Source organism: Notechis scutatus, chromosome 5 (assembly GCF_049901735.1).
Source record: "Notechis scutatus isolate UNSWTSFEM ecotype Mainland chromosome 5, rNotScu1.2, whole genome shotgun sequence".
Classification (NCBI taxonomy): Eukaryota; Metazoa; Chordata; class Lepidosauria; order Squamata; family Elapidae; genus Notechis; species Notechis scutatus.
In genome coordinates, this window is record NC_142013.1 from 4,770,886 (window position 1) to 4,798,340 (window position 27,455).

The following is a 27,455-nucleotide window of genomic DNA, read 5'->3' on the forward strand; positions in this document are numbered from 1 at the left end:
AAGCCATTGGCAAACTATAAATGCTGCCTAGAAAATTTCCCGGATTTGTCCATCAAGTTGGCAGGAGCCAAATCTGAGGATGGGAGTGAGAGAGACAAAGAGGGTGCTACATACTTAAAAGGACGCAACGGATTACAATTGAACAGCAATGGTTGCTGGTGGTCTCTTTTTTTTTTTTTTACTATTCTCTTAAGGGCGGACAGGTAATTCAGCACGAAAGTCCAGGGTATCCTACAGTATTTGAGATGCAAAAATGAGATTGTGCAAATAGATGGCCACAAGGAGTTAAGAGGTTTCTGTATGGCCTTCTGCATTCGAGTATAGGTAGCCCTCCACTTATGACCGCAGTGGAGCTCAAAATTTCAGTTGCAAAGCAAGACTCAGTGAGTTTTGCTCATTTTATAACCTTTCTCGCCACGATTAAGTGATTGAATCAGTGACCTGGTTGTTAAATGAACGCAGCTTCCTCACTGACTTTGCAGGTCACAAGAGGGTATCACATGCAATGCAATGCCTGCAACCCGTCATAAATATGAGTCAGTTGCCATCGTCTGAATTTTGATCGCATGACCACAGGGATGCTAAAACGGGTAGTGTGAAGGCCCCTTCTGATCTCGTGCTTTGCCATTCCTTTCCTTCCTCAATAAATAATAAATCTCCCCAAAACAGGAAAACGTTAAGATTTTCTCTGGAGAGAGAGGGAAACTAATGAAAACCCTACTCAAGGATTCCATACAGGTAGTCCTTGACTTACAACAATTCAATTAGTGACCGTTCATTTGAAGTTGCGATGGCACTAAAAAAAAGTGACTTATGATCAATTTTCACACTAACAACCGTTGCGGCATCCCCATGGCCACACAATCAAAATTCTGACATTTAGAATAGAATAGAATAGAATAGAATAGAATAGAATAGAATAGAATAGAATAGAATAGAATAGGAATAGAATAGAATAGGGAATAGAATAGAATAGAGTAGAGTAGAGTAGAGTAGAGTAGAATAGAATAGAATAGAATAGAATAGGAATAGAATAGAATAGAATAGAATAGAATAGAATAGAATAGAATAGAATAGAATAGAATAGAATAGAATACTTTATTGGCCAAGTGTGATTGGACACACAAGGAATTTGTCTTGGTGCAAGTGCTCTCAGTGCACATAAAAGAAGATACATTTTCTCAAGAGTCAAGAATCATCAGGTACAACAATAATAGTCATAGGGTACAATAAGCAATCAAATCATATTAGGAAACAATCAGTATAAATCATAAGGATACAAGCGACAAAATTACAGTCATACCGAAACATTTGACCACTGACTCATATTTACGACGGTCGCAGTGTCCCGGGGCACATGATCCCCCTTTGCCACCTTCCAACGAGCAAAGTCAATGGGGAAGCCGTATTCAATTCACCACCATGTGACCAACTTCACAACTGCAGTGATTCACTTAACAACAGTGGGAAGAAAGGCAAAGGTAAAACAGGGCAAAACTCATTTAGCAAATATCTCACTTAGCAACAGAAATGTTGAGCTCAGTTATGGTCTTAAGACGAGGACTACCTGTATTTAAAAATTAGATTGTGTGCAGTTAATGTGATTTTTCTAGCTATAGCCACAAGGAGAAAAGGGAAGATGCCATCAAATCAAAGCAGGATCTGAAACCTGAGTGGTTCAGTATATATACATTGGACTTTGAATTAAGGAGCAAAAAGTTTTAGGATGACACTGAAAGAATCTTTATTTCCAATCCAAGAGGACTAAAAAATCGGGTTTCTTTCCATTTCCAAGCAGCTTCTGTGGTTTTCTTTTACTTATTCAGGCTGTAGCACAAATACAGTTCCATACAGAAAGCATTAGAGTAACTTTGAACCTAAAATAAATAACATGCCAGTCAGAAAACCACTTAGGAGCTGCAGAGAGATATAAAAAAATCCAATTAATAGGCTGCAAAACGAGGAATGTGAGAATTTCCACAGCATTCGCAAATGGTTTTAATAATGGTTTATTAGCTACCACTCCCAAAAAAAAGAGAGAAACCCAGCATCAACGTAGGAGGGGGAGAATGAATGGGGGGAAATGAGCTTTTGCTTAACCCAAACATGTCTGAATGTCTTTAGGTGTTTGGATCTTAGGATAGAATAGACTAACAGAGTTGGAAGGGACCTTGGAGGTCTTCTAGTCCAACCCCCTGCGTAGGCAGGAACCCCTATGCCATTTCAGACAAACCTCCAGTGATGGAGTGTTCACAACGTCGGCAGGCAAGTCGTTCCATGGATTAATTGTTCTGTCAGGAAATGTCTCCTTAGGTTGCTGTTCTCCTTGGTCACTTTCCATCCATTGCTTCTTGTCCTGTCTTCAGATGCTTTGAAGAATAGGTTGACCCCCTTCTTCTCTGTAGCAGCCCCTCAAACGTTGGAAGACTGCTATCATGTCAACTTCTTTTCATTAAACTAGACAAACCCAATTCCAGCAACCGTTCTTCATGTTTTAGCCTCCAGATCCTTTTTATCATCTTCGTTGCTCTTCTCTGCACTCTTTCCAGAGTCTCAACATCTTTTTAAAGTTGTGTATAAATTGTGTTGTGGTGTGTTTTTTTTTTGGGAGGGGGGTCTTCCATTCCATCACTTTCTGGTTGGGGTGTTGTAGTGGTAAATGGGAATGAACTTGGAATGGTTGGGGGGGCGACATGCTGCCTGGGGAATGGTCAGACAAGAGAGGCCAAACCCTCGAGCTGCATGAGTGGAAAAAGAACCTCAGAAATCACACACACACACACACACACACACACCTTCTCAAGTTGTAAAGGCGATGATGGGAGTTTTCTGAGCTTTTTGCAGACATTTCATTACTCCAGATAGGTTACATCAAAGGGAGTGGGATTTGCTATCAGTTTATACAGGTAGTCCTTGACTATAACAATTGGTTTAGTGACTGTTACACGATGTTACAACACTGAAAAAAGTGACTTGTCACACTTACAACGGTTACAACAGTGGTGGGATTCAATTTTTTTTTTACTACCGGTTCTATGGGCATGGCTGGGTGGGTGTGGCAGAGGAAGGATATACTGTAAAATCTCCATTCCCTCCTCCACCCCACTAACCTGCTTTCCAGCTCCGTTCTCCTGGGCAGGGCAACCAAAGAAGACCCAGCCGATCAGCTGGGACTGGGGAGGCACAGAATAGGGGGGGGGGGGCAGTCAGAGGTGGGATTGGCCAGTTCTCCGAACTACTCAAAATTTCCGCTACCGCTTCTCGAGAACTGGTCAGAACTGGCTGAATACCACCTCTGCGTTACAGCATCTCCATAGTCACATGATCAAAACTCAGATGCTTGGCAACTGACTCATATTTATGACGGTTGCCGCGTCCCAAGGGTCCCCCCCCCTTTTTTTTAGCATATGGCACGTTAGCCAGAGATCACCAAGGTGGCTGGCTGCCTCTGAGGAATCACATGACTCCCAGGGACACGGCAACCATCATAAATACCAGTCAGTTGCCAAGCATTTGAATTATGATCACGTGACCAGGGGGGTGCTGCAATGGTCATAAGTGTGAAAAATGGTGGTAAGTCACTTGTAACTTCAAACGGTCGCTAAACAAATGGACGTAAGCCGAGGACGTAAATAAAAACAATCCTTGTTTCTGCCTGAGCTGCAATTCAAACGTGGAACCAAGGAGAAGAAAGAAAGATACGCACTTGCCAAGAATTGCCTGCCAAAGCTGCCTGAATTCTGTATTAGTTCCTTTTATTTGTTTTTTTGGGTAGATCTGAGCTCTGTGAAAGTTAAAAGGAGGCGGTAAAAAGGAAGAAAAAAAGGGGGCAAATAGCTTGAACCACATCTCTTAACTACACTTCCCAAACAACACTGCCAGATTGATGGAGGTAAGGTAAGTAACCTCAACGCAACTGGAGTAGCTACGTTGGAGAGAAGCAGCCTAGCAAATAGTCAAAGCTCACAGGCTTATTAGTGTCTTGGGAAGAGGGAGAAATATATTATATACATCTTAGAAATGAGAACTGCTTCAGCACCATTTGCATTAGAGTTTCAACCTTTAGAATATAATAATCCGTTAAAAGACAAACCTTTCCGAACAAACGAAATTACAGTATTAGCAACATCGTTCTTTAAAACATTAGTCTTTTAAACCAACCTCTTAACTGAAAATCATCCAGTATAAAATGTATGTTTTGATTTGCCACCAGGCCACATTCTCAAGCTAATATACTGTATGGCACTTTTACAAGATATATAACTCTGAGAGGAGACAATTTTTCCCCCCTCTAAGCTTCTCTGGAAGGAATAATTGTAGTTCAGATCTTTAGAATTCTGATTTTAAAGTAAAAAAGCACGGTTGACAGTATCCATGAAAAATACCAGGTGGCTGCTGGCTGCTTCAGCTGAACTGTTAAAAGCCGTAATCCAACATTTTAAAGAAGCTGATCATTAAAAGAAATAATTAGAAAACACCGAACTGGCTTCAGTTTTTCTAAAGTTTCTTTCAAATGGCACCATTAATTATTCTGAGGATTATTTAGTCAAGGACAACATGACACCCTTGAAACCTGCTGAAGCACAGCTCCCCAAATTCCAAGTCTACATACAAGTAATCCTCAGCTGATGACCACAATTGGGCCCAAAATTTCTGTTGCTAAGCGAGGCAGTTCTTAAATGAGTTTTGCCCCTTTTTAGGATGAAATTCGTCAACATTATGAAATCCCTCAGCCTTTGGAGGGAAATTACTTTCTTTATACATTTTCAAATGGTTAAAGGTGCCTGTTAGGTAGTCCTCAATGTATAACCATAAGTGAGCCCAATGTTTCCGTTCCTAAACAAGAGCGATGTTTAAGTGCGTTTTGCTTCATTTTACAACCTTTCTTGATGCAGCTGTTAAGGGAACCACTGTAGTTGTTAAATGAGTAACACAGTTTGTCAAGTGAATTTGGCTTCCCCATTGACTCTGCTTGTCAGAAAGTCCCAAAAAGTGATCACATGACCCCAAGACACTGCGGCCATCATAAATACGAGCCACTTGCCAGGCATCTGAATTTTGATCACATGACCATGAAGATACTGCAACGGTCGTAAGTGTGAAAAATGGTGATACGGCACCTTTTCTAGTGCCGTCGTAACTTTGAACGGTCACTAAATGAACTGCTTTAAGCCGAGGGCTATCTAATGTCAGCGTTCCAGTAAACCTCCATTCCAACCAATAACTCCGAGACAGACCTCTCTCAAAAGGTTCCTTTTATTTGGATGGTAACTGGCACATCTGTGGAATCCCGACTCTGAAGTTCTGGGCTTCCCTGCCGTAAGTAAAAACTACAAATCCATCCCCTGCACCCATCACCACATCACATGGCCCAATCATCGGATCTCAATATGGCTTCCAAAGCTGACACCTGTATTTGTAAAGTCCTCTAGGAATATCCCAAACCAACTCAACAGCCCTTCTTAAATGTGGGCAGGAATACTTAATACCAACCTAATTTAATTAGGGGATCACGTGGCTTGCTAATCAAACTTGCTCGAGTTCAATGCCAACTTCACCCTGAAGCTTGATGGGTGATGTTGCTGTAATTATTTCTCATGGAAAATATTCCCCAGGATGTTTAGAATGAGAAAAATCACAGGTCCACACCTTACCCACGTCGGATGGCTGAGATGGGCAGGGACAGAATCTCCAACCAGCCAAAAAGACTATAATAGGAAAAAAAAATATCACTACTACAGGTAGTCCTTAACTTACAACCACAACCCAGCCCAAATTTTCTGTTGTTAAGGGAGACATTTGTTAAGTGAGCTTTGCCCCACTTTATGACCTTTCTTGCCACAGTTATTAGGTGAATCGCTGCGGTTGTTAAGTGAGTCACCTGGTTGTTAAGTGAATCTGGTGTCCCTGTTGAATGTGCTCATTGAAGGGTCAGAAAAGGGGATCACGTGACCTTAGGACACAGCAATAGCCCTAAGTAGGAATCAGTGTGCGGATTGTTGACCGCATGATCATGGGGATGCAGGATTAACTGTGAAAAATGGTCCTACGTCACTTTTCACAGTGCCATTGTATGAACGGTCACTAAATGAACTGTTGACAGTTGAAGACCACATGTATCCATTAGAATAAAAAATGTAGGCAACACCCAGGATCTAGAATGGTTAGATTCGTGTAGATCACATATCCTAGGATTTGTTTAGCTTTGCTTCATCCTTCTACTTCAGGGGTGTCAAACTCACGTCATGTTGACGTCACGTGACTTATCGCGACTTCCCCTTCACTAAAATGGGGGTGGGCGTGGCCAGGGCGTGACCCATCCGGCCCACAAGTTTGACACCACTGTTTTACTTGATCTCAACCATCATACAGGCAGTCCTGCACTTATGACCACAACTGAGCCCAACATTTCCATTGCTTAAGCACTCAGTGAGTTTTGCCCCATTTTACAACCTTCCTTGCCACAGTTGTAAAGTGAGTCACTGGCCTTGTTAAGTTAGTAACACAGTTGTTAAGTGAATCCGGCTTCCCCGGTGACTTTGCTTGTTAGAAGGTCGCAAAAGGGGATCAACGTGACCCGGGGGGGACACTGCAACCGTCATAAATATGAGGCCAATGCCAAGCAGATGAAATCTGATCACGTGACCACGGGGGTGCTGCAATTGTTGTAAGTGTGAAAAATGGACATAAGTCGCTTTTTTCAGTGCCCTTGTAACTTTGAACTGTCACGAACAAATGGTTGTAAGTCGAGGACCATCTGTATCTAGTTGCCCCAAAGCAACTTTGTACAATCTCTAAAATAATGGTCGTTAAGTCAAAGACTACCTGTAATCTTTAACCAGGGATTCTCAACCTGTGTTTGTTTCACAGGGTTCCTGCAAAAATTAGATAGAATTCTGATAGGTACTAAAAACAAAAAGGAAAAAAAAAAGAAGTTCAGTTGAAATGCAGCCAATTTTCTGCCACCGGAGCTTTGAGTCTGGATCAGGAGTTAGGGGGGAACTTTAAACAACAACCAAAAAAAAACTATACAGGTTCCACAGCCTGAAAAACTTGGAAAATGGCTGGTTTAGGGAACAAAGCACTCTGGAAATCATTGATGCCAAGCACCACCCAGCTGGTCAAGAGAGGAGAGCCAAACAGATTTAGTTTCTTCAATATGGAAGTCTGGAAAAAAAAAATACAGAAGCTTAGAAACTGCCAGAGAATTTCCCAGCGTCCTTTAAATGGAAGGCCGTGTCTCTCTGCCCTGAACTGATGTTTATGCGATCACCGGGTTGCCCTTTTTTTCTCCCATTTATACAGGTAGCCCTAGGCTCACAACAGTTCGTTTAGTGACCGCCTGAAGTTAGAACAGCACTGAAAAAAGTAACTTAGGACTGTTTTTCACATTTAGGACGATGGTCAGGTGAAGTGGTGCGGTGACAGTCAGGAGGTTGTGGGTTCAATCCTAGATAGAGGAAGATATTTCTTTCTCTGGGCACAATGAGAATATAGCTGCTGAAAAAAAAAACACCTCCACATTGGCGACAGGAAGGGTATCCGGCCAGTAAACACTCAGCTCCATTCAGCTGCCCAGATTCTACCCCACAAGGGATTATGGGGTCATCAAACAACCAAAATAAATAAATAAATAAATAAATAAATAAATAAATAAATAAATAAGGCTATCAAAATTCAAATGCTTGGCAACTGGCATGTATTAATGACGGTTGCAGTGCCCTGGAGTCATGTGATCATCTTTTGCGATCTTCTGACAAGCAAAGTCAATGGGGAAGCTGGATTCACTTAACATCTGGGGTAACTTTAAGAACTGGGCAGGGATTCACTTAACAACTCTGGCAAGAAAAGTCACCAAATGGGGCAAAACATCCTTAAATGTCTCATTTGGCAGCAGGAATTTCGGGCTCAATTGTGGTCATACATCAAGGACTGCTTTTTCTGTTCCTTTCTGAATAGCTGCAGAATCCCAGGCAATCTCTGACATGGTAGGTATGTCTCCTACCTCTCAAAACCAAAATTGGAGAAAAACATTTATAATAGCGCAAATTCCATACCTTAAAACAATCCCATTCCAAGCATCTATTTTGAAGCTCTGATGTTTGATCGCAACTGCCAAACATTGCTATACAGGTAGTCCTCAATTTACAACCACAGTTGAGCCCAACATTTATGTTGTTCAATGAGAAATTTGTTAAGTGAGTTTTGTCCCATTTTATGACCTTTCTTGCCACATTTGTTAAGTGAATCACTGCCATTGTTATATTACTAACGTGGTTGTTAAGTGAATCTGGTTTCCTCATTGACTTTGCTTGTCAGAAGGACACAAAAGGGGAATCCCATGACTCTGGGACACTGCAACCGTCGTAAATGTGAGTCAATGACAAGCCTCTGACTTTTGATCATGTGATTATGGGGTTGCTACAAAGGTTGTAACTGAAAGATGGTCCTAAGTCACTTTTTTCAGGGCCGCTGTAACTTTGAACGGTCAGTAGATGAACTGCTGTTAAGTTGAGGACTAACCTGTACTGCTTCCTACCATTTGAAATTGGAAATCTAAGAAAAAAGCATATAATTGGCTTAACATGCATTCTTTAAAAGAAAAAGGTAACCCCCCCCCCCCAAAATCTTCATAAGAAACAACAGTTAAAAACAACTCTTGTAGGGTTCCCTGATAAAGTTATTTAAAAGAATATGCGACGTCACTTTTGGCTCATAGACAGGCGCTCTCGCTTCAAAACCAATCACGACAGGTAGTCTTCAACTTACAAGCAGTGACCGTTTGAAGTTACACAGCACTGAAAAAAGTGACCTATGACCGGTTTCCACACTGATGACTTTTGCAGCATCCCCAGGGTCATGTGATCCGAATTCGGACACTTGGCAACCGATTCATATTTATGACAGTCGCGGTGTCCTGGAGTCACGTGATCCCCGTTTTTCACCTTCCCAGACAGCTACTGATAAGCCAAAGTCAATGGGGAGAAGCCACTTAATGACTGTATGGTTTACTCAACTGCTACAGTGAGTCCCTTAACAACCGCGGCAAAAGAGGTTGTAAAACGAGGCAAAATTCAGTTATCAGCTGCCTTGCTCAGCGATGGACATTGGGGGCTTTCAATTATGGTCAGAAGTTGAGGAACATCTGTATGTACAACCCAATCTCAATGTTCCAACGGCTACAGCATCCCTACAGTTGCACCATGGCATTTCTGGGGTGCTTGACAAGTAGCTCATATTTATGGCTGTTTGCAATGTCCCAGGGTCATGTGACTGCAAGTTTTTTGAGTCTGCAATATTTATTTCTAGTTTTCGGCAAAAAATAACTCCGTTGGGAAAATCGGGTTTGCTTAATGACTGTAGTGTTTGCTTATAAACTCGTACCAAAAAAAAAAAGGTAAAAAATCAGGCACGGTCAGGCTGTGACCTGCTTAATAATAATCGCCACAACTTAGGATCATAATTCTGGGCTCAATTTCAGTCTTAAGTGAAGCACTACAGGCAGTCCTCGACTTACAACAGCTCATTTAGTGTCTGTTCAAAGTTACAACGGCACCGAAAAATGTGACTTATGACCGTTTTCCACAATTACAACCGTTGCGGTATCCTTGTGATCAAAATTCTGATGCTTGGCACCTGACTCATATTTATGACTGGTGCAGCATCCTGGGGTCACGTGATCCCCTTTTGGGACCTTCTGACAAGAAAAGTCAATGGGGAAACCAGATTCACTTAACGACCATGTGACTGTCTTAACAACTGCAGTGATTCACTCAACAACTGTGGCAAGAAAGGTCGTAAAATGGGGCAAAACTAGCTTAACAAACACCTCACTTAACGACAGAAATTGTGGGCTCAATTGTGGACGTAAGTCGGGGACTACCTGTATATGCATCAATTTGTATATGCCGGCAACAAAGTAAAAAAAAAACCATAATTATCGTAGTAAATGAAAAACGGAACTGCACAAAAACCTATCAATTTCAGAAGTGTATGGGATACAAAAGTAGATACAATCCCTTTAATGCTTAAGACTTTTCTGTATTCCGAGACTTAACAAGTATGTATCAAAAGCATATCTAGTTATATTTAAACAATCTAAATTTATGTTCCCCTTTTGCAAAGAACGTTAAGGCTATAACAAAGAATATAGAATCAATGAGAAGGTATTTATAATTTTATTGGAAATTACCGTTGGGTGCCAGGCTCCATAGCCAAGCAATTAAAAGCTACGTTTAAGATTTGAATTGTTTTGATGGCCTATTTGAAAAGGACAAAAGCAACAAAGAAACCGGGCGCTGTGAATTTTCAATCTTTTAAAAGGACAGCACACAAAAATCCCCCTCGGTAGAAACTTTAGGATTGGGGAAGGGGAGGAAGTGGTTTCGATGATTTACTGATGGAAGATGGAAGACCAGAGATGGGAGACTCCCTGAAAGGTTCTCCAAGTTACTCCAAGATTTACTCCGCTCTTCCAGACTGATTTTAAAATAACACGAACCTTTCTTTGCCCTTAGCAAAAACCCATAACAACCATCCTTAACTACTCTGAGAATAGCAGGTTTGTCGGCATCTTTTGAGTGTTCTGTATATCTGAACTGATATTCTACAAGAAAAGGAAGTTTATGGAGAGGCTTGGATGGTTAACGTGCCATGCATGCGGCTATGTCTGTAGGACGGCAGGAAACATAGGCAGGAACAGAAACAAATCTCTAAAAAGTGCAGAAAACAACAGATATTTTCTCCTGCCTACCCACACCATTTTTAAACAACCTCAAAATGAATCATTTGGACATGTTTAGGAAATAAGCAGTAAAGAGAGAGCGAGAGCTGTTTGACCACAAATATTCATGCACTTAAAGGTAAAAAAGTTGCCATATTGAGAGACAGATGACAGACAGAGATAGAGACAGTCAGATGATAGATAGATAAGATAGATAGAATATCTGTTCCACCACAAATATTCATGCAGTTAAAGGTAAAAAAAGTTGTCCTATTGAGAGATGGATGACATACGTAATAAATAAATACATACGTAATAAATAAATAAAAATAAAATAGATAGCTGTTCAACCACAAATATGCATACACTTAAATTAAAAAGTCACCCTATTGAGAGATGGATGACATAATAAACAAACAAAAATACATACATAATACACATACAGCCTGTGAACTAAAGAGAAGTTTTAAGGCAGTGAGTGGATTATTGTGTACTCTTTCTCTTTTACAAAAATCTCCATCATCTTTTGCTGTCTTTCAAATGTACCAATTTCCCTCCATCTATGTACGTTAATCAGAAGGATTAAGTTATAATTGTCTCCCAAGATATGGCCTCTTGGTTAAGAACAGGTGAAATGCCTTTGTGGTCACCCTACCTATTTTGTTTGTTTGTTTACTTGTTGGATTTTTATCCAACCTCTTGCTCAGTAGTTTAAGGCATTGTACACAATGAGCCAGCCTCCCATTTCTTTCAATAACATAGTCTGGGTTCAGAAAAATGGCTGGTTTGGTCACCCAAAAAGCTTCGGTGGGAGATAATGGAGAAGAATTTTGATCTCTCCAAGGCACATCCAACACCTTCACCACTGTGTCAGATTTGACCATAACCCAGTACTGAACTACTACACAATTGTTGGTGGCTGGCCAAAAAAATGGAGCCATGAATGCTGCTAGACCAAGGGTGGGCAATTAATTTTCCCAAGGGGATAAACAAAGACTATTGTGGAGAGCCAAACCAAGAGGCTTGTGAAGGTGTGTAGGCAGTCTTCAAAATAAAAGCATTGCAGTTGTATTGTGTGCATGAAGTGTACCCTTATTTACATTTGATTCCGTCACATCGATGGGGGGGGTGGGGCAGGGGGGGGGGCTATAAAATATCCAGGTCTGTGCTACACCATGTCTAGTTTCAAGCAACTTTGAGAAACAACATGGAAACCTCCCAGAGTTGCTTGATGTGGAGATGAGCAATATATAAATTCAATAAATGAATGAATAAATGAATAAATAAATCAACCATTTCACCAAAAACTTTTTAGCTTCCATCCTTTTTTAACAAGTCCTTGGTAGAGGAATGCAGTGAATGGAAAAGTTCAGGAAGCATGAAAACACCTAGGTCTATCTATGGATTTGCTAGAATAGGACAACCAGAGATAAAAGTAACCCAAATTTGGAATCAGACAAGGAGCAACTGAAATTGAAGATGCCTCCTTTTTTCTGCGAGGCACACACAAAAACGCACACACCAAGAGAAGATGCCTACTGGGGAAAAGGGAAGAAAAAAAAAACGACACTCAAAAGCCAACAGAGAGAACCTGAAAAGAAGGCAGCCAAATCTGAAGAGGACAGGAGTTGAAGTCCACACTTCTTAAAAGTATTGACGTTGAGAAACATTGAACACAGAATAACAACACAGAGTAACAGACTTGGAAGGGACCTCGGAGGTCTTCTAGTCCTGCCCCCTTGCTGGAGCAGGAGACCCTGCACCATTTCAGACAAATGGCTGTCCAATCTCTTCTTAAAAGCCTCCAGTGATGGGGCAACCACAATCTCCGAAAGTTGTCAGAAATTGGTCCGTGTGACAAAAGCCACTTAGGGAAGGAGGGTTGGGGGATGAGAGAACTGCAGATCAGGGATGTCTGCGGGATGCAGTCAAAAAACTCAAGATGGCAGACACAATCATGAAGTGGAACCTCCACCTGCTTTTTACTGTTACACTTAAAAAACAGGAGTATCGATTAACCCTTTGTGTGCACCCATTTGATTTTTTAAGAAGGTACCTTTCCAATATCCTGGGGATATTTGCTGCAGGGGCAACAGATCCTACAAAGGGAACTCAGGGAGAACAGAACAAAAGGAAGAACGTATGGAGACTAATTAATAGTCCTGGGTTTCGAAGGATAAAAGAGTCCCAATCTTTCCTCCACCTGGTTGAAATCCTGGCCTAGAAACCAGGAGACTGTGAGTAGTTTTAGGTCTCCTTTAGCCATGAAAGTTGGCTGGGTGACTTTAGACCAGCCCTTCTCCCTCAGTCTAATCCACCTCACAGGGTGGTTGTTGTGGGGAAAATAGGAAGCAGGTCAGTTAGATGCATGCATTGCCCTGACTTATATATCTGCATGTGTGTGCATGTCTGTCTGTCTGTCTGTCTGTCCGTCCATCCATCCATCCACATACATGTAGGTAGTCCTCGACTTACAACAGCTCATTTAGTGACTGTTCAAAGTTACAACGGTACTGAAAAAAGTGACTTATGGCCAATTTTCACACTTTCAACCGCTGCAGCATCCCTGTGGTCACGTGATCAAAATTCAGCTGTTTGGCAACCGACTCATATTTATGACGGTTGCAGGTTTCCAGGGTCACATGATCCGCTTCTGCAACCTTCTGACAAGCAAAATCAATGGGGGAAGCCAGATTCACCTAACAACGTTACTAGCTTAACAACCGCAACAATTCACTTAACAACTGTGGCGAGAAAGGTCGTAAAAATGGGCACAAAGCTCACTTAACAAATGTTCCCCTTCACCACAGAAATTCTGGGCTCAGCTATGGTCATAAGTCGAAGACTACCTGCACATACATACACGTTTATATACATACACACATGCATACATTTACATGTGCATATAAAGGTGTACATGCACATATATTTATCTCTATAAAAGGCAGGATGAAATGTAATATTCGATGATGATGATGATGATCTATAGAAGGCAGGATGAAGTGTAATATAACAATGATGATAAAATAATAATAAGAGAGAGATGCCAGAGTACCAGGAAGATCTGATGATGATGATAAGATACTTGGTTGATATACCTAGGATGCTGGCATCAACCATCAGCGCCAGTTAATGGTATTTGTGAAACATTTTTAAATGTTCAGTTGACTGAGTTTCATGTTTAATGAATAAAAGAAATAGTAGTAATAACGATAATAATAAAATAATAATAATAATAAAATATACAGCACAGAGAGTACTGGGAAGATCAAATAGTGATAATAATACAGCAGAGATGCCAAGGTACCAGGAAGATCAAATAATAATAATAAATAATAATAGCAATAAAGCAAAGAGATGCCAAAGTACCAGGAAGATCGGATTCTCCAAACCAAGGAGCAGTTTGCTGGTTAGAGGAAAGAGGCATTTTGTATCCATGTTCCACTGCATGCCCATCATCCCCTTCTCTCCCCCCCCCCCTCCCAGGCTGATCAATCCCAATTTAGCTGAAGGGGACGGAGGAAAACCCTCCCCCTTTGGCTCTCCCGGAGCCCCGGGAGTCCCTCAGGGTCCGACCCGGGTTCGGCGTCTCGTGCGAAGGCAGCACAACGCGGGGACGACCTCCCGATCCGAGCAAGGCCGCGAGGCGAATCCTCCCCCACTCCCGAAGGAAGGGACAAAAGGGACGACGACGACGACCCCCGAGAGGCCGAGAGAGAGAAAATTGGGTCTCCCCGGCGCTGAGGAAGGGAGGCAGGCCCGGCCGGGCCACGGGGAAGCCACGGCGGCGTCCCGGAGAAAAGGGAAGCGGGGCCCGCGGCGGCGGTGGTGAGGAAAAAGAAGGCCTCGCTCTCCTTGCTCCGAGGAGCCGCTCGAGGCCGAAGCTGAGGGAGATTCGCTCCGGGTTCGCCTTACCCTGGTCGCCGGGCTCCTGAGGCGGCTGCAAAACGCGCTCCAGCTCCGGGAACGGCAGCTCGGGCAGGTCGAGGAGGGCGCCGTACCTCTCCAAGAAGGAGCAGACGACGGCGAAGTTGGGCCAAGAGCCCGGGCGGGAAGAGCCCTCCGGCGGCGGGGCGGCAGGGAAAGGCGGGGAAGGGGGAGCCGCCGCCGCCGCCGCCGTCGCAGCCGCCATCTTGGAACCTGAGAGGATGGATGGATGGAGGAGGTGGACGAGGAGGAGGAGGAGAGGCGGGGCGGCGGGCGCACGCGAAGGAGGAAAGCAGGGGGCGCTGTGGCGGAGAAGCGGGACCCAGGCGCCATTCTCCCGTCGGGCTCCGCGAGAGGAGAGGAGACGAAGCCGCGGAAGGAATAGAAGCCGCGCTGGGAAAGAGCGGCCCGGATAGCACGCCTGGCCTCTCTCTCTCTCTCTCTCTCTCTTTCTCTCGTTGGTTTATGATTTGACTGATTGACACAGGAACCAAAACGAGCCTGGCGTTGTGGGGCGGGGAGGCGGGGGGGGGGGGGGGGGGGGGAGGAGCTGAAAAGGGGCGGGGAGAGAACGCCACCCGAGCCAATCTCGCCGGCGGCGACGGAGAAAGGGGCGCAATCATAATATAAGGGACGAGGGAGGGGAGGACGTCGAGAATCCGCCCACCTCCGCCAAAAGAAAAAGGAGGGGGGCGTGGCCGTCAGCGAGGGCGGGGACCCGAGGTTGTGAAAAGGTTTGTTAGTGGGCGCGGCCCGTGTTTGTAACGTCGCCTTGGGCCAATGAGGGGCGTGAGGGGGCGTATCCTGCCACACGGGGTGGGAGAGCGACAGATGCGTGATCTGGACAGGTGAGCGGGGGGCCTGCGGGGACTACAACGCCCATCGCTCCCCATCCGCCACACTGCGGATGATGGGAACTGTAGTCTGGCAGCTTTCGGGGAGGCACCGCTTCCTTGAAAGCGGGCAAAAAGGAGTGGGGTGGGGTGTTTGTCACTGGATAGATAGTTCTCTACTTACGACCATAATGGAGCCCTTAATTTTTGTTGGTAAGCAAGACAGCTGTTAAGTGACATTTGCCCCGTTTTGCGACCTTTCTCAGTTGTTAAGAGAATCACTGCTGTTAAGTTAGTAACAATGGTCGTTAACTGAATGTGGCTTCCATTGATTTCGGCTTGTCAGAAGGGGATCCCGTGTCCCTGTCGTAAGTATGAGTCAGTGGCAATCACATGACCATGCGGACACTGCAGTGGTCGTAAGTGTGAAAACTGATCATAAGTCACTTTTTCAGTGCTGTTGTAAATTGGAACGGTCAGTAAATGAACTATTGTGAGGGCTGCCTGTATTTCTTGGGTTAAATTTATTGAATAGCTTACAATAATAAAAAGGAAGAAAAATAAAACAAGTCCAGAACAGAAACAAGGTAATAGAACAATAAAGTAAACAAACACAACCAAAAGAACACAACCAGAATAAATGCATCAATATCAGGATGAGATGAGCAGTGTAGAAAATTGACAAGTAAATAAAATAGCCGTAAAATAGCAAGGTTGTAAAAGAAGGTAATAAAAAATATTAGATGTAAAAAGATTACAGCGAAATAAAGCCAGAGCCATGACAAAAAAGATAAAATGTATTTCTAAGTTTAAATGACAGAAGAACAAAACTAATAAGTTAACCATCTCTCAGCCATTTTAATATTCACCAATGCCGTTGTTTTATATCTCTGTAATTTAAGGAGGAAAGTTCAGTCTGTACCAGGAATTGAAAAACCTGGGTAGCACCCTCCAAATCAATTAATACATTAGATTTATGCAGCCGCCCATCTTGTAACACTGATTCTGAGTGACATGTAATCCTAACATGTAAGAGGAAACAACATTAAGTCCCATGGCATCCAAGATTAAAGCACACCAAAAAATTGCAAAAAGAATATATCATTAATCAGAGAAGTAAATTGATCTTGTTCAGCAAAATCTTGTCAACTTCACCAACTGTTCTATAGTAGGCAATGCTGATTTTTTCCATTCCTGTGCATATAATAATCTCCGCTGCAATTTTATGTTGAATTAATTTTCCATGACTCAGGAATTCTGGGATTTGAAGTCCACAGGGCCTAAAGTTGCCATAATTGCTCACCCCTGGCTTTTTGCAAAGCCAATTCTCATCCTGTGTCGATGGTACCAGGCTCAATAGCAGTAACTGTGAGAAGATCTTGGGAGTCCTAGTGGACAATCATTTAAACATGAACCGGCCGTGTGCTGCAGCTGCCAAAAAAGCCAACACAATCCTAGACTGCGTAAGGATGGAATCAATATCACATAAACTATTAATATCACTTTATAATGCCTTGGTAAGGCCAAACTTGCAATACTGCATCCAGTTTTGTTCGCCACGATATAAAAAGGATATTGAGACTCTGGAAAGAGTGCAGAGAAGAGAAACAAAGAGGATTAGGGGACTGGAGGCTAAAACATACGAAGAACGGTTGCTGGAACTGGGTAGGTCTAGTTTGATGAAAAGAAGGATTAGGGGAGACATGAGAGCAGTCTTCCAATATCTCAGGGGTTGCCCCAAAGAAGAGGGAGTCAAGCTATTCTCCAAAGCACCTGAAGGCAGGACGAGAAGCAACAGGTGGAAACTAATCAAGGAGAGAAGCAACCTAGAACTAAGGAGAAATTTCCTGACAGAAATAATCAGTGGAACAACTTGCCTGCAGAAGTTGTGGGCGCTCAGTCTGCAGCTGAGCAGAAAACAGAGGAGAGGAGAGCAGTGGAAATCTATGGGCCGGTCCTTGGGACGGAAGAACCACTGCTGCTAGTGAAGGCCCACCCTAGGGGACAAAAGGTAACGGGTAGAGATGAATAGGTGTAGCACAGAGGTGGGCAACTATGGCCCCTTTATGACTTGTGGACTTCAACTCCCAAAATTCCTGAGCTAGCATGGCTTGCTCAGGAATTCTGGGAGTTGAAGTCCATAATTCATAAAAGGGCCAGTTGCCCAACCCTGGTGTAGCAGGTTTATCTCTGGAAGTTGCAAATACTCCAACACTGGAGTTTTTAAAGAAGAGATTGGACAGCTGTTTGTCTGAAATGGGATAGGGTTTCCTACTTGAGCAGGGGTTCGACTAGAAGACCTCCAAGGTCCCTTCCAACTCTTATTCTGTTTTTCTGTTCTGTTATCCTTTTGCCTCTTGTTCTTCTCTTTCCCTTTCAGACACCCGCCCAGCTATGTCTTCCCCTGAAATTGCCTCTCTGTCATGGGGACGGATGACGGTGAGAGGCTGCCCCACAACCTATAAAGATTGTAAAGTATGGCCTGGTGGCAGCCGAACGTGGGACTGGAGAGAAACGGGCACGGAAGTAGGTATCTTGGCCCACCCTGGGGGAATTCCTTTGGGGCAGAGGTGGGATTCTACCTGGTCGGACCGGTTCTATAGAACCGGTTGTTATGATTCTGCACAGTTCGGAGAACCGGCAAATCGCGCCACTGGCTGGCCCGGCCCACTCACTCCTTACCTGGCAAAACTTGCCTGCTAACTTGATATTTTTCCCTTTTTCCCCCCCCAATCGTCAGCTTTTCTGCTGTGCCGGGAGATTTAGATTAGCTAGAAATCGTTGGATTTCTTGCTTTCTAGCTAATCTAAAAGCAGAGCCGAACCTTTCTTAGGACTGAAGTTTCTATTTTTCAGTGCAGACTCAGGCAGCCGATTGCAGAATGGTAGATCTCTGAGTGAATCTATGATTCTGTGAGCAACTCAATCTGCCTGCCTGCTTTGCCTGCTTTTGGGTAAAAGTTTCTCTTTTTTTTTATAAAAAATTCAATATTTATATACATGGTGTGTTGTGAGTTAATTTTATGAGTTTGCTTGCAAGCAAATTTTATGTGACAGACTCAAGTAGCAGATTGCAGAAAGATAGATATCTTAGTGGGTCTGTGATTCTGTGAGCAACTCAATCTGCCTGCCTGCTTTGCCTGCTTTTGGGTAAAAGTTGCTCTTTTTAAAAACAAAAAAAACCAATATTTACATAAATATATTATCAAATTTGCTAGCAAGCCACGCCCAGCCAGTCACATGACCACCAAGCCATGCCCAGTCAGCAAGCCATGGCCACCCAGTCACATGATCACCAAGCCACACCCACAAATTAGGCCATGCCCACAGAACCGGTTGTTAGGAAATTTGAATCCCACCCCTGCTTTGGGGGGGTCTCTCTTGTTATGCACCAGGGAGCCTCCCAGCTTATCCAGCCAAAAGAAGCAAGAATTGGGAATGTTTCCTCTTTGCCTCAGATCCTGAATGTCTTCTGCCGTGAAGCAGGCCAGAAAATTAGGCCTCAATCTTGTTGATTCCTGTACCTGCTTTCCATATCTGAGGAAATTACCCCAAATGGAATAAAAATGAGTTCTCTTTAGATAACACAAACCTGTTATCCATGACAATAGGAACAACTTAAACTGAGTTATAGAACCGCCCATGTGTACAGGTAGTTCTCGACTTACAACAGTTCCATTTAGTGACCGTTTGAACTCACAACAGCAACGAAAAAAGTGACGTATGGCCATTCTTCACACTTAACGACCGTTGCAGCATCCCCACGGTCAGGTGATTTACATTCGGATGCTTGCCAACTGACTCACATTTGTGACGGTTGCAGTGTCCCTGGGGTCATGTGATCCCCTTTTGCGAACTTTCGACAAGCAAACGTCAACAGGGAAGCCAGATTCACCGAACAACCATGTTACTAATTGAACACTGCACGTTAGGTGAATCACGCGGTCATTGATCAAATCCAGCTGTCATGCCCTTGTTAGAGTCAGACTCTGAGGGAGAGGAAGAACAGCTGACAGGGAGAGGAGGTGTGGCTCCGGAGGTTGTGGAGGGGGCTGGGGAAGGGCAGAGGTCAGCTGGGCAGTCAGAGGAAGAACCAGGCCCACCCCCTCTGCATCCTAGGACACGCAGGGAGGAATGGAAAAGGAAACAACTTGGCTTACGAGAGAGGAAGCGGCCATGATCCCCTCATTGGTTGCAGCTGGGGAAAATAGTATATAAGAGAGAAGGTTAAAACACAGTGTTGCTAGAAACAAAGCGTGTTTTATTTTGGGCTGATCTTGGTTGGCGTCCTTCCAACAGACTGTGCCTTGTTATCTCCTTGAAGTTGGTAATTACTTATCTTGGTCCGTTGTGGAAATTCCTTCATTGTACTTTGTTTTAGTTTTGTATTTCACCTCTATCCGCTCATTAAGTTCAGACTGTATTGCTTTCTTTTGAAGACTCTTTTTGAGTACGTTTTATCTCCAACTGAGAATTATTGAACCAGTGGGGCCAATTGGAGGCATTAAAGGACGTATATTTACGTTTTGGATTTTGTTACGTTTGTGTTACACTCCAGGTCATCACACCAGTTTTCCCCGTTGGCCTGGCTTGTTGGAAGCCAACTGGGAAGATCACAGACAGCGATCACATGATCCCCGGGATGTGGCAATCATCATAAAACAGGCCGTTTGCCAAACGCCCCGTTTTTGATTAGGTCATCATGGCGATGCCGCAACCGTTGTCAGTGTGAAAAACGGTCGTAAGTCACTTTTCCCAGTGCCGTCGTAACTTTGAACTGCCACTAAATGATTTGTCAGGGTTCCAACACATCCATCATAAATAGGTAGGTTCCTCAAAGAATTGGTTTATTGGACATATCATAATTGGCATAAGCTGGTGAAAACTGACTCTGAATATTCCTGCAGTTTTCCCCTAATTAAACGTTCCTCCCTTTTCCCAGACAGTCAGTCAATCAAGGTCCTGTCCGTTTGCCTAGTAATTTCGCTCCTCCTCTATCCAGCCACCTGTGGAAATGCCCTTGGTTCCCAGGAGAAAGTATTTTGCTTTGGCTACAAATCCCCAGCTATCTCTATTCCCCCCTTCCTCCCTAATCCCTCGGCTCCAGTGTGGCAACACTGAAGCTTCAAAATGGCCTCGGTTGGGTCAGCTTCAGGGTTGACACAACCATTGTGCGAAGTCACCTTTTTTTAAGTGCCGTCGCTAAATGAAGAGTCATACGTCGAGGACCTGTAAAGCAGCTTTTTTTTTTTGAAAAAGCATGCAGAAACCACGTATGCTAGGAAATAGGGGAACAAAACTACAACTGTCACACTTAAAAAAACAAAACAAGGCCCATTTTGGAGGGGGAATGTGGGCGTTAAGGAAGCCTACTCCAGAAGTGGTGGATAATATATCTGGTAGGACTGCAGTGGCAGCAGACAGCTGTTGGGGTGGGGAAACAACCCCAAATTAAGACTAAAATAGAACTGGAATGTTTCTGCTGCTTAAACTCCCCTATGCTGTGTCTTTCCTTGGTTTAAAAATGCACGTTTGGGACATTAGAAAATCGGGGCTGAAGAAACAACAACCTCACAGCATTGTGGAGTGGGGAGGAAAGCCTATTAAAACCAACGAGTCAAAAACAATGCTTTCCAGATAATTCTCCCCTTACAACAATCCGTTTAGTAACGAACTCCATTTTTTAGCGTGAAATGTGTATTTATTTAGGACTTTTCTTCAGAAGGTTGAAGGATTCATCCCTTTTCTTGTTTTCTCATCATCATCAACCCTGCATGGTCGTTTAGATTGAGAAATAGCCCCAAAGGTCACTCAAGACAATTTCATACAACACAGATAGTTCTCGACTTATGACCATTCCTTTAGTGACTGTTTGTGATGACCCAAAGGGGCGTGGCACAAAGGCAACACAATCAAATAAGCAAGAAGGGTCCCTTTATTATCTCCCAACTTTGCCCACAATGTCCAGGTTACCTTCGGCTGGAAAAAAAACTCTCCAAGGAACAGCCTTTAACGGTAGAAAATTCAGTCCAAAACAAGGTACATACAAACTGTAACTAAAAATCCAAACAAACCAAGCTGAGGTAATTAACTTGACAGGGCAGGAGAAGGAATATCAGACTTGAAAGCACGGCAAAACTCACACAGTTGGGAAGACGCCAGGAACACAGATAAGCCAAGACGAGACCAGATAAACTCACGATTTGCTCCCAACAGCTTGCTGTGCGCAGCTTCGCTTTTTAAACACTCTGTTCCCAGCTGCAGCTAATGAAGGGAATCAGGGCCCTTTCCTCCTCCGTAAGCCACACAACACACGTTGCTCCCTTCTCCGTTCCTCCCTGCATGCCCCAGGATGAAGAGGGGGCGGGCCTGGGTCTTCCTCCAAATTCCCTCTCCCTTGCTCTACCTCTCCCCTGCTCTGCCCAGCCGGACTTTGCCCTTCCCCAGTTTCTACCACTGCCAACTCCATGTCAGCTGTTCGGCTTCGAGTCAGATTCCGATGGGGGCATGACACTGTTTGAACACAACAGCAGCATGAAGGAAGGGGGGTTTATGACTGGTTCTCACAACTGTTGCGGCATAGGCACGAGACCAATGGGGACCGTTCGAAATGACAATGGCACGGAAAGAAGCAACTTACGACCGTTTTTCACACTTAACAAGTGGCATGTATTTATGATGGTTGCAATCGCTGGATTGTGTGAGAACTAGCCATTTTCTCTTTTTCAGAGAATTGTAATGGTTAGAGGCAGGCAGCAGTTTTTAGAGGCGGGAGAAAAAATGTTTTCCTTGCTCATTGCTCAGACGTATATTACTTATTTATCAATTGTCATTTCACCCCATCATCATCTTCATTTCACAATCCCATAATCCCTTGCGAGGTGGAGTCTGGGCAACTGAATAGAGCAAGCTGAGTGTTTACTGGCCGGATGCGCTTCCTGTCGCCAGAGTTTTGTTCAGCAGATATATTCTCATTGCGCCCAGAAAGAGAAATAGCTCTAGAATAGATCTAGAATCGAACTCACAGCCTCCTTGATTGTGAGGCGAGAGCACCACCTCCAGGCCACCACACCACTCCAATTGTCGTTTCATCCCATGCCAGTTACAAAAAAAATTAAATAACCGCCCTGTGGTTTTTGGATTATTTTTTTTTAAACGGGGCTCTAATTCCATGGATACAGCTGCCATCTTGCCATTTTTTTGACCCTCCATTACATCCCTGAGCCTCTCTTCATTAGCAGACTGCACGAATTCTTTTAAGCTGTGGGATGATTTGAAGGAACTTTTTAACAATTGGCTTTTAATGATTACATCCTCGCCTTTGTAAATTTCATTTTGAAAAAAATATTAAAAAGTACTATTTTTAACGTTATTTTATCTGTACACGTCCCAGAGGCCTTCTGTGAGGTAAACGGGTGATTTCAGACATCGGTAAAATAAAAATTAATAAATAAAAAGCTTGTTAAAAAATAGACACACACATACATCGAGTCTACTGGGAGCAGCTGCACACTGAGTAGAGAGCAGGAAGCCTGCGGTATACTTTATTATGCAAATTTACATCCAAACTGCAATGAGAAGGCATAAGGGAAACAAAGAAACAGGCTAAAAAAAAAGTCACATCTGCCTCTACAAGCCGTGATTTACAAGAAGAGGTTAATTCAATCAGCGGGAGGCCGGGCCAGAAAAACACAGAGGTTCTTCTGGTTCGAGGAATCGGATTCTACAAAAGGGCTGGGGAATAGGGTTAAGTAGAGAAAGTTGCCTGCTGTGTGTGTGTCCCCCCTCAACAATCTGGGTCCTCATTTTACCGACCATGGAACGATGGAAGGCTGAGTCAAGCTTGAGCTGGTCAGGATCAAACTCCTGGCAGTGGGCAGAATTAGCCTGCAATTCTGCATTCTAACCACTGCGCCACCACAGCTTGCTCCTTCCTTCCTTCCTTTCCTTTCCTTTCCTTTCCTTTCCTTTCCTTTCTTTCCTTCCCTCCCTCCCTCCATTCCTCCTTTCCTTCCTTTGCAAAATACACTGCTTCACAGAGCTTTCCAGCCCTCCCTAAGTGGTTCACAGAGTCAGCCTTTTGCCACCAACAATCTGGGTCCTCATTTTACCGACCTCGGAAAGAGAGAAAGTTGAGTCAACCTTGAGCCAGGTGGGATTCGACCTCCTGGCTGCGAGCAGAGTTAGTCTGCAATACTGCATTCTAACCACTGCGCCATCAGAAGGGTCTACACCAACTCGCCGTGGGACAAGAGTTACACTAATATCAAAGAAATGATGAAATCATTAAAGAAAGGATGCGAAAGGAGGGACAGAATGAATTGTGAATGACAAAAATAAAAATATTTTTTTAAATTATTTTAAATATTGAAATGGAATTGTTGAATTGTCCCGCAGTGAGTTGCCCCATGGCGAACTGAGTGTGGTGAGTTGGCTGAAGCAAGTTGTCCCAGTCTGCTACAAGAAGGAAGGAAGGAAGGAAGGAAGGAAGGAAGGAAGGAAGGAAGGAAGGAAGGAAGGAGAAAAGGAGAAAGGAAAGGAAGGGAGGGGAAGGGAAAGGAAAGGGAAAGAAAGGAAATGTGGGAAGGGAAAGGGAAAAGGAAAGGAGGGGAAAAGGAAGGAAAGGAAAGAATAGAGGAGAAGAGGAGGAGGGAGAAGAGAGAAGGAAGGAAAGGAAATCAGCATGGTAGCATCTGCCACAGAAGGAACCATGCAATTTAAGGCTGGTCCTTGAAAGCTGCCAAATCTCAACCGGGCTTCCCCAATTCCAGTGAAATCCATATGAATTTTGGCCCATGTCCAAAGCATCTGTCACTAACTTTTCTTTTCCCCAACGCAGCATGTACCTGGGGTTCAGCCTGCCGATGTCAAAGAAGTTCTGGAAAAGGGTGTCAAGACATTAGTGATCGGCCGCGGCATGAGCGAGGCCTTGCAGGTAGGTTTCCTCAGGTGAGCTGAGCCCTTGGAAGAGCCAGGCTCTGGTTTCACGCCAGGTGAGAAAAATCTGGTTTCACGCCAGGTGAGATTAAAGCGTTAGATCAGTGGACTGGGGAATTCTGGCAGCTGGAATCCATTTATCTTTGTCATCTGCACCTCTATCACTGTCTGGTTTGGCTCTGAAACCCAACAAACACAAACTTCAACGGATAATTAGAACTGCAGAAAAAAAACAATGGCTATCAACCTGCCTTCCATGGAGGACCTGTATACTGCACAAGACAAAGAGGGCTGTGGAAAGTATTTACAGACCCCTCACATCCCGGACATAAACTGTTCCAACTCCTACCCTCAAAATGACGCTATAGAGCCCTGCACACCAGAACAACTAGACACAAGAACAGTTTTTCCCCGAACGCCATCACTCTGCTAAACGAATAATTCCCTCAACACTGTCCAACTATTTACAAAGTCTCCACTACTATTACTATTAATCCTCACATCCTTCCTTCCTTTCACCCATCCCCTCCCACTCGTGACTGTATAACTGTAACCTTGTTGCTTGTATCCTTATGATATATACTGACTATTGCTTAGTATGATTTGATTGCTTATTGTACCCTATGACTATTATTAAATGTTGTACCAGATGATAGATAGATAGATAGATAGATAGATAGATAGATAGATAGATAGATAGATAGATAGATAGATAGATAGATAGAGATACTGCAGGGAGGGAGGGAGAGAGAGATAGGTAGGTAGGTAAATAGATGATAGATAGATAGATAGATAGATAGATAGATAGACAGATAGACAGACAGACAGACAGACAGACAGACATACATACATACATACATATATATATAGGTATAGGTATAGATATAGATATAGATATAGATATAGATATAGATATAGATAAAAATAATTCTTTATTGGCCAAGTGTGATTGGACACCCAAGGAATTTGTCTTGGTGCAAATGCTCTCAGTGCACATAAAAGAAAAGATACATTTGTCAACAATCATAAGGTACAACATTTAATAATAGTCATAGGGTACAATAAGCAATCAAATCATATTAGGAAACAGTCCATATAAATCGTTAGGATACAAGCAACAAAGTTACAGTCATACAGTCACAAGTGGGAGGGGATGGGCGATAAGGAGTGAGGAGAAGATTAATAGCAATAGCAGTGCAGACTTTGTAAATAGCTGGCCAGTGTTATTTGTTTAGCAGAGGAATGGTGTTTGGGGAAAAACTCTCCTTGTGTCTAGTTGTTCTGGTGTGCAGTGCTCTATAGTGTCGTTTTGAAGGAAGGAATTGAAACAGTTTATGTCCGGGATGTGAGGTGTCTGTAGATATTTTCACAGCCCTCTTGTTGACTCGTACAGGATACAGGTCCTCCATGGAAGGCAGGTTGGTAGCCATTGCTTTTCCTGCAGTTCTAATTAACTCTCTGGAGCCTATGTCTGTTCTGTCTGGTTACAGAACCAAACCAGACAGTGATAGAGATGCAGATGCCAGACTAAAATAATTTCTCTGTAGAACTGGATCGGCAGCTCCTTGGGCAGTTTGAGCTTTCTTATGATTCTTGATGAATGTATCTTTTCTTTTATGTACACTGAGAGCACTTGCACCAAGACAAATTCCTTGTGTGTCCAATCACACTTGGCCAATAAAAGAATTCTATTCTATTCTATTCCATTCCATTCCATTCCTATTCGTAATTCTATTCTATTCTATTCTATTCTATTCTATTCTATTCTATTCTATTCTATTCTATTCTATTCTATTCTATTCTATTCTATTCTATTCTATTCTATTCTATTCTTTAAAAGATGCCAGGTTTGTAAAACACTAAAGATAGCCCTCACCTTTCGACCACGATTGGCCGTAAAATTTCCATTGGTAGGCAAGAGAGCTGCTAAGGGAGGATGTAATAATTAAAAGCCAATTGTTAAATAAGTGTTTTTTTTACCTCCCAAGGTACCGCCTGCCACAGTGGAGTACCTGAAGAAGCAGGGGATTGATGTGATGGTCTTGCAAACAGAGATGGCTGTGAAGGAATATAACACTTTGGCTTCCCAGGGAGTCCGAGTGGGCGGAGTCTTCCATTCTACCTGCTAAAGGTCTGAGGACAGACCCCTCTTTCTCTCCGCCCCACCTGTTCCTTTCGGGAAATTCAAAGGAGCATTTTTTTTTCTCTCCTGCTGTGCCAACTTTCCACCCAGGGATAAAACAATTTGCAAAAATAAAAGCCTCACCCAATTTTTATCGGCTTGTGTTCAGGTGCGTGCAAAGGGAAACTAGAGGGAAGGTGTCAGTCTTGCCAGGTAGCCCAGGTAGAGGGGGAAACCCAGACAGACGAGCTCCTTCTACATCACTATAAAGCCACGTTAACAAAATACTGCAAATCTGAAAAGTACAGGGGGTCCTCGACTTACAGCCTCAGTTGAGGTCTGACATTTCTGTTGTTAAGTGAGACGGTTCAGTGAGTTTTGCCCCGTTTTTACCTGTGACCTTCCTGGCCACAGTTAAGTGAATGGCTGTTGTTGAACCAGTCACATGGTTATTAAGTGAATCTGGTTTCCCCAAGGTTGCCAAAGGGGATCACTTGACCCTGGGACACTGCAACCGTCATAAATGTGAATCAGGTTGTCAAGGGTCCGAATGTAGATCACGTGACCATGAGGATGCTGCAACGGCCGTAAGTGTGAAAAATGGGTCAGGAGTCCCTTTTTTCAGTGCCATTGTAACTTCGAATGGTCACTAAGTTGTAAGTCAAGGACTACCTTGTCAGGGTAGTGATTTAAAAGCTGACCAGCTGATGCAATGATGGGAATGAGCCAGCTATGTTTTTTGGCTGTTATCCCTTTAAGAGCCTGTATACTAAAAAGAGGCCCTTAGGGCGGCTCTCTCTCTCTGTTCTTCCCTGTTGTAATCACTGCTTGTTTGACCTCTCCCTGTAGTACATGTATGTATAGTATATATTCTTTTGTAGATAAATCCACTATTTATTACAAACCTGTTTGCT

At 43.5% G+C, this 27,455-nt stretch overlaps 2 protein-coding genes across 3 annotated transcripts in view; one reads left to right on the top strand and one right to left on the bottom strand.

Annotated features, from left to right (window-relative positions):
- The window catches only part of RSF1 (remodeling and spacing factor 1), a 60,901-nt gene extending 46,016 nt beyond the window's left edge, over positions 1 to 14,885 (bottom strand). For both annotated transcript variants that reach the window (XM_087966006.1, XM_087966005.1), the window contains exon 1: positions 14,639 to 14,885. In XM_087966006.1, the coding sequence (XP_087822132.1) occupies positions 14,639 to 14,855 (217 nt within the window). In that variant the 5' untranslated portion in view covers positions 14,856 to 14,885. The remainder of the gene's footprint in view (positions 1 to 14,638) is intronic.
- Positions 14,886 to 15,343: 458 nt separating this feature from the next.
- Positions 15,344 to 26,678, top strand: AAMDC (adipogenesis associated Mth938 domain containing). The gene is made up of 4 exons (XM_087966022.1): positions 15,344 to 15,498; positions 17,864 to 18,009; positions 24,322 to 24,417; positions 26,408 to 26,678. Exons 2-4 carry the CDS (start codon positions 17,878 to 17,880, stop codon positions 26,546 to 26,548), a joined length of 369 nt encoding a protein of 122 aa, XP_087822148.1. The 5' UTR covers positions 15,344 to 15,498; positions 17,864 to 17,877; the 3' UTR covers positions 26,549 to 26,678.
- Positions 26,679 to 27,455: the final 777 nt, after the last annotated feature.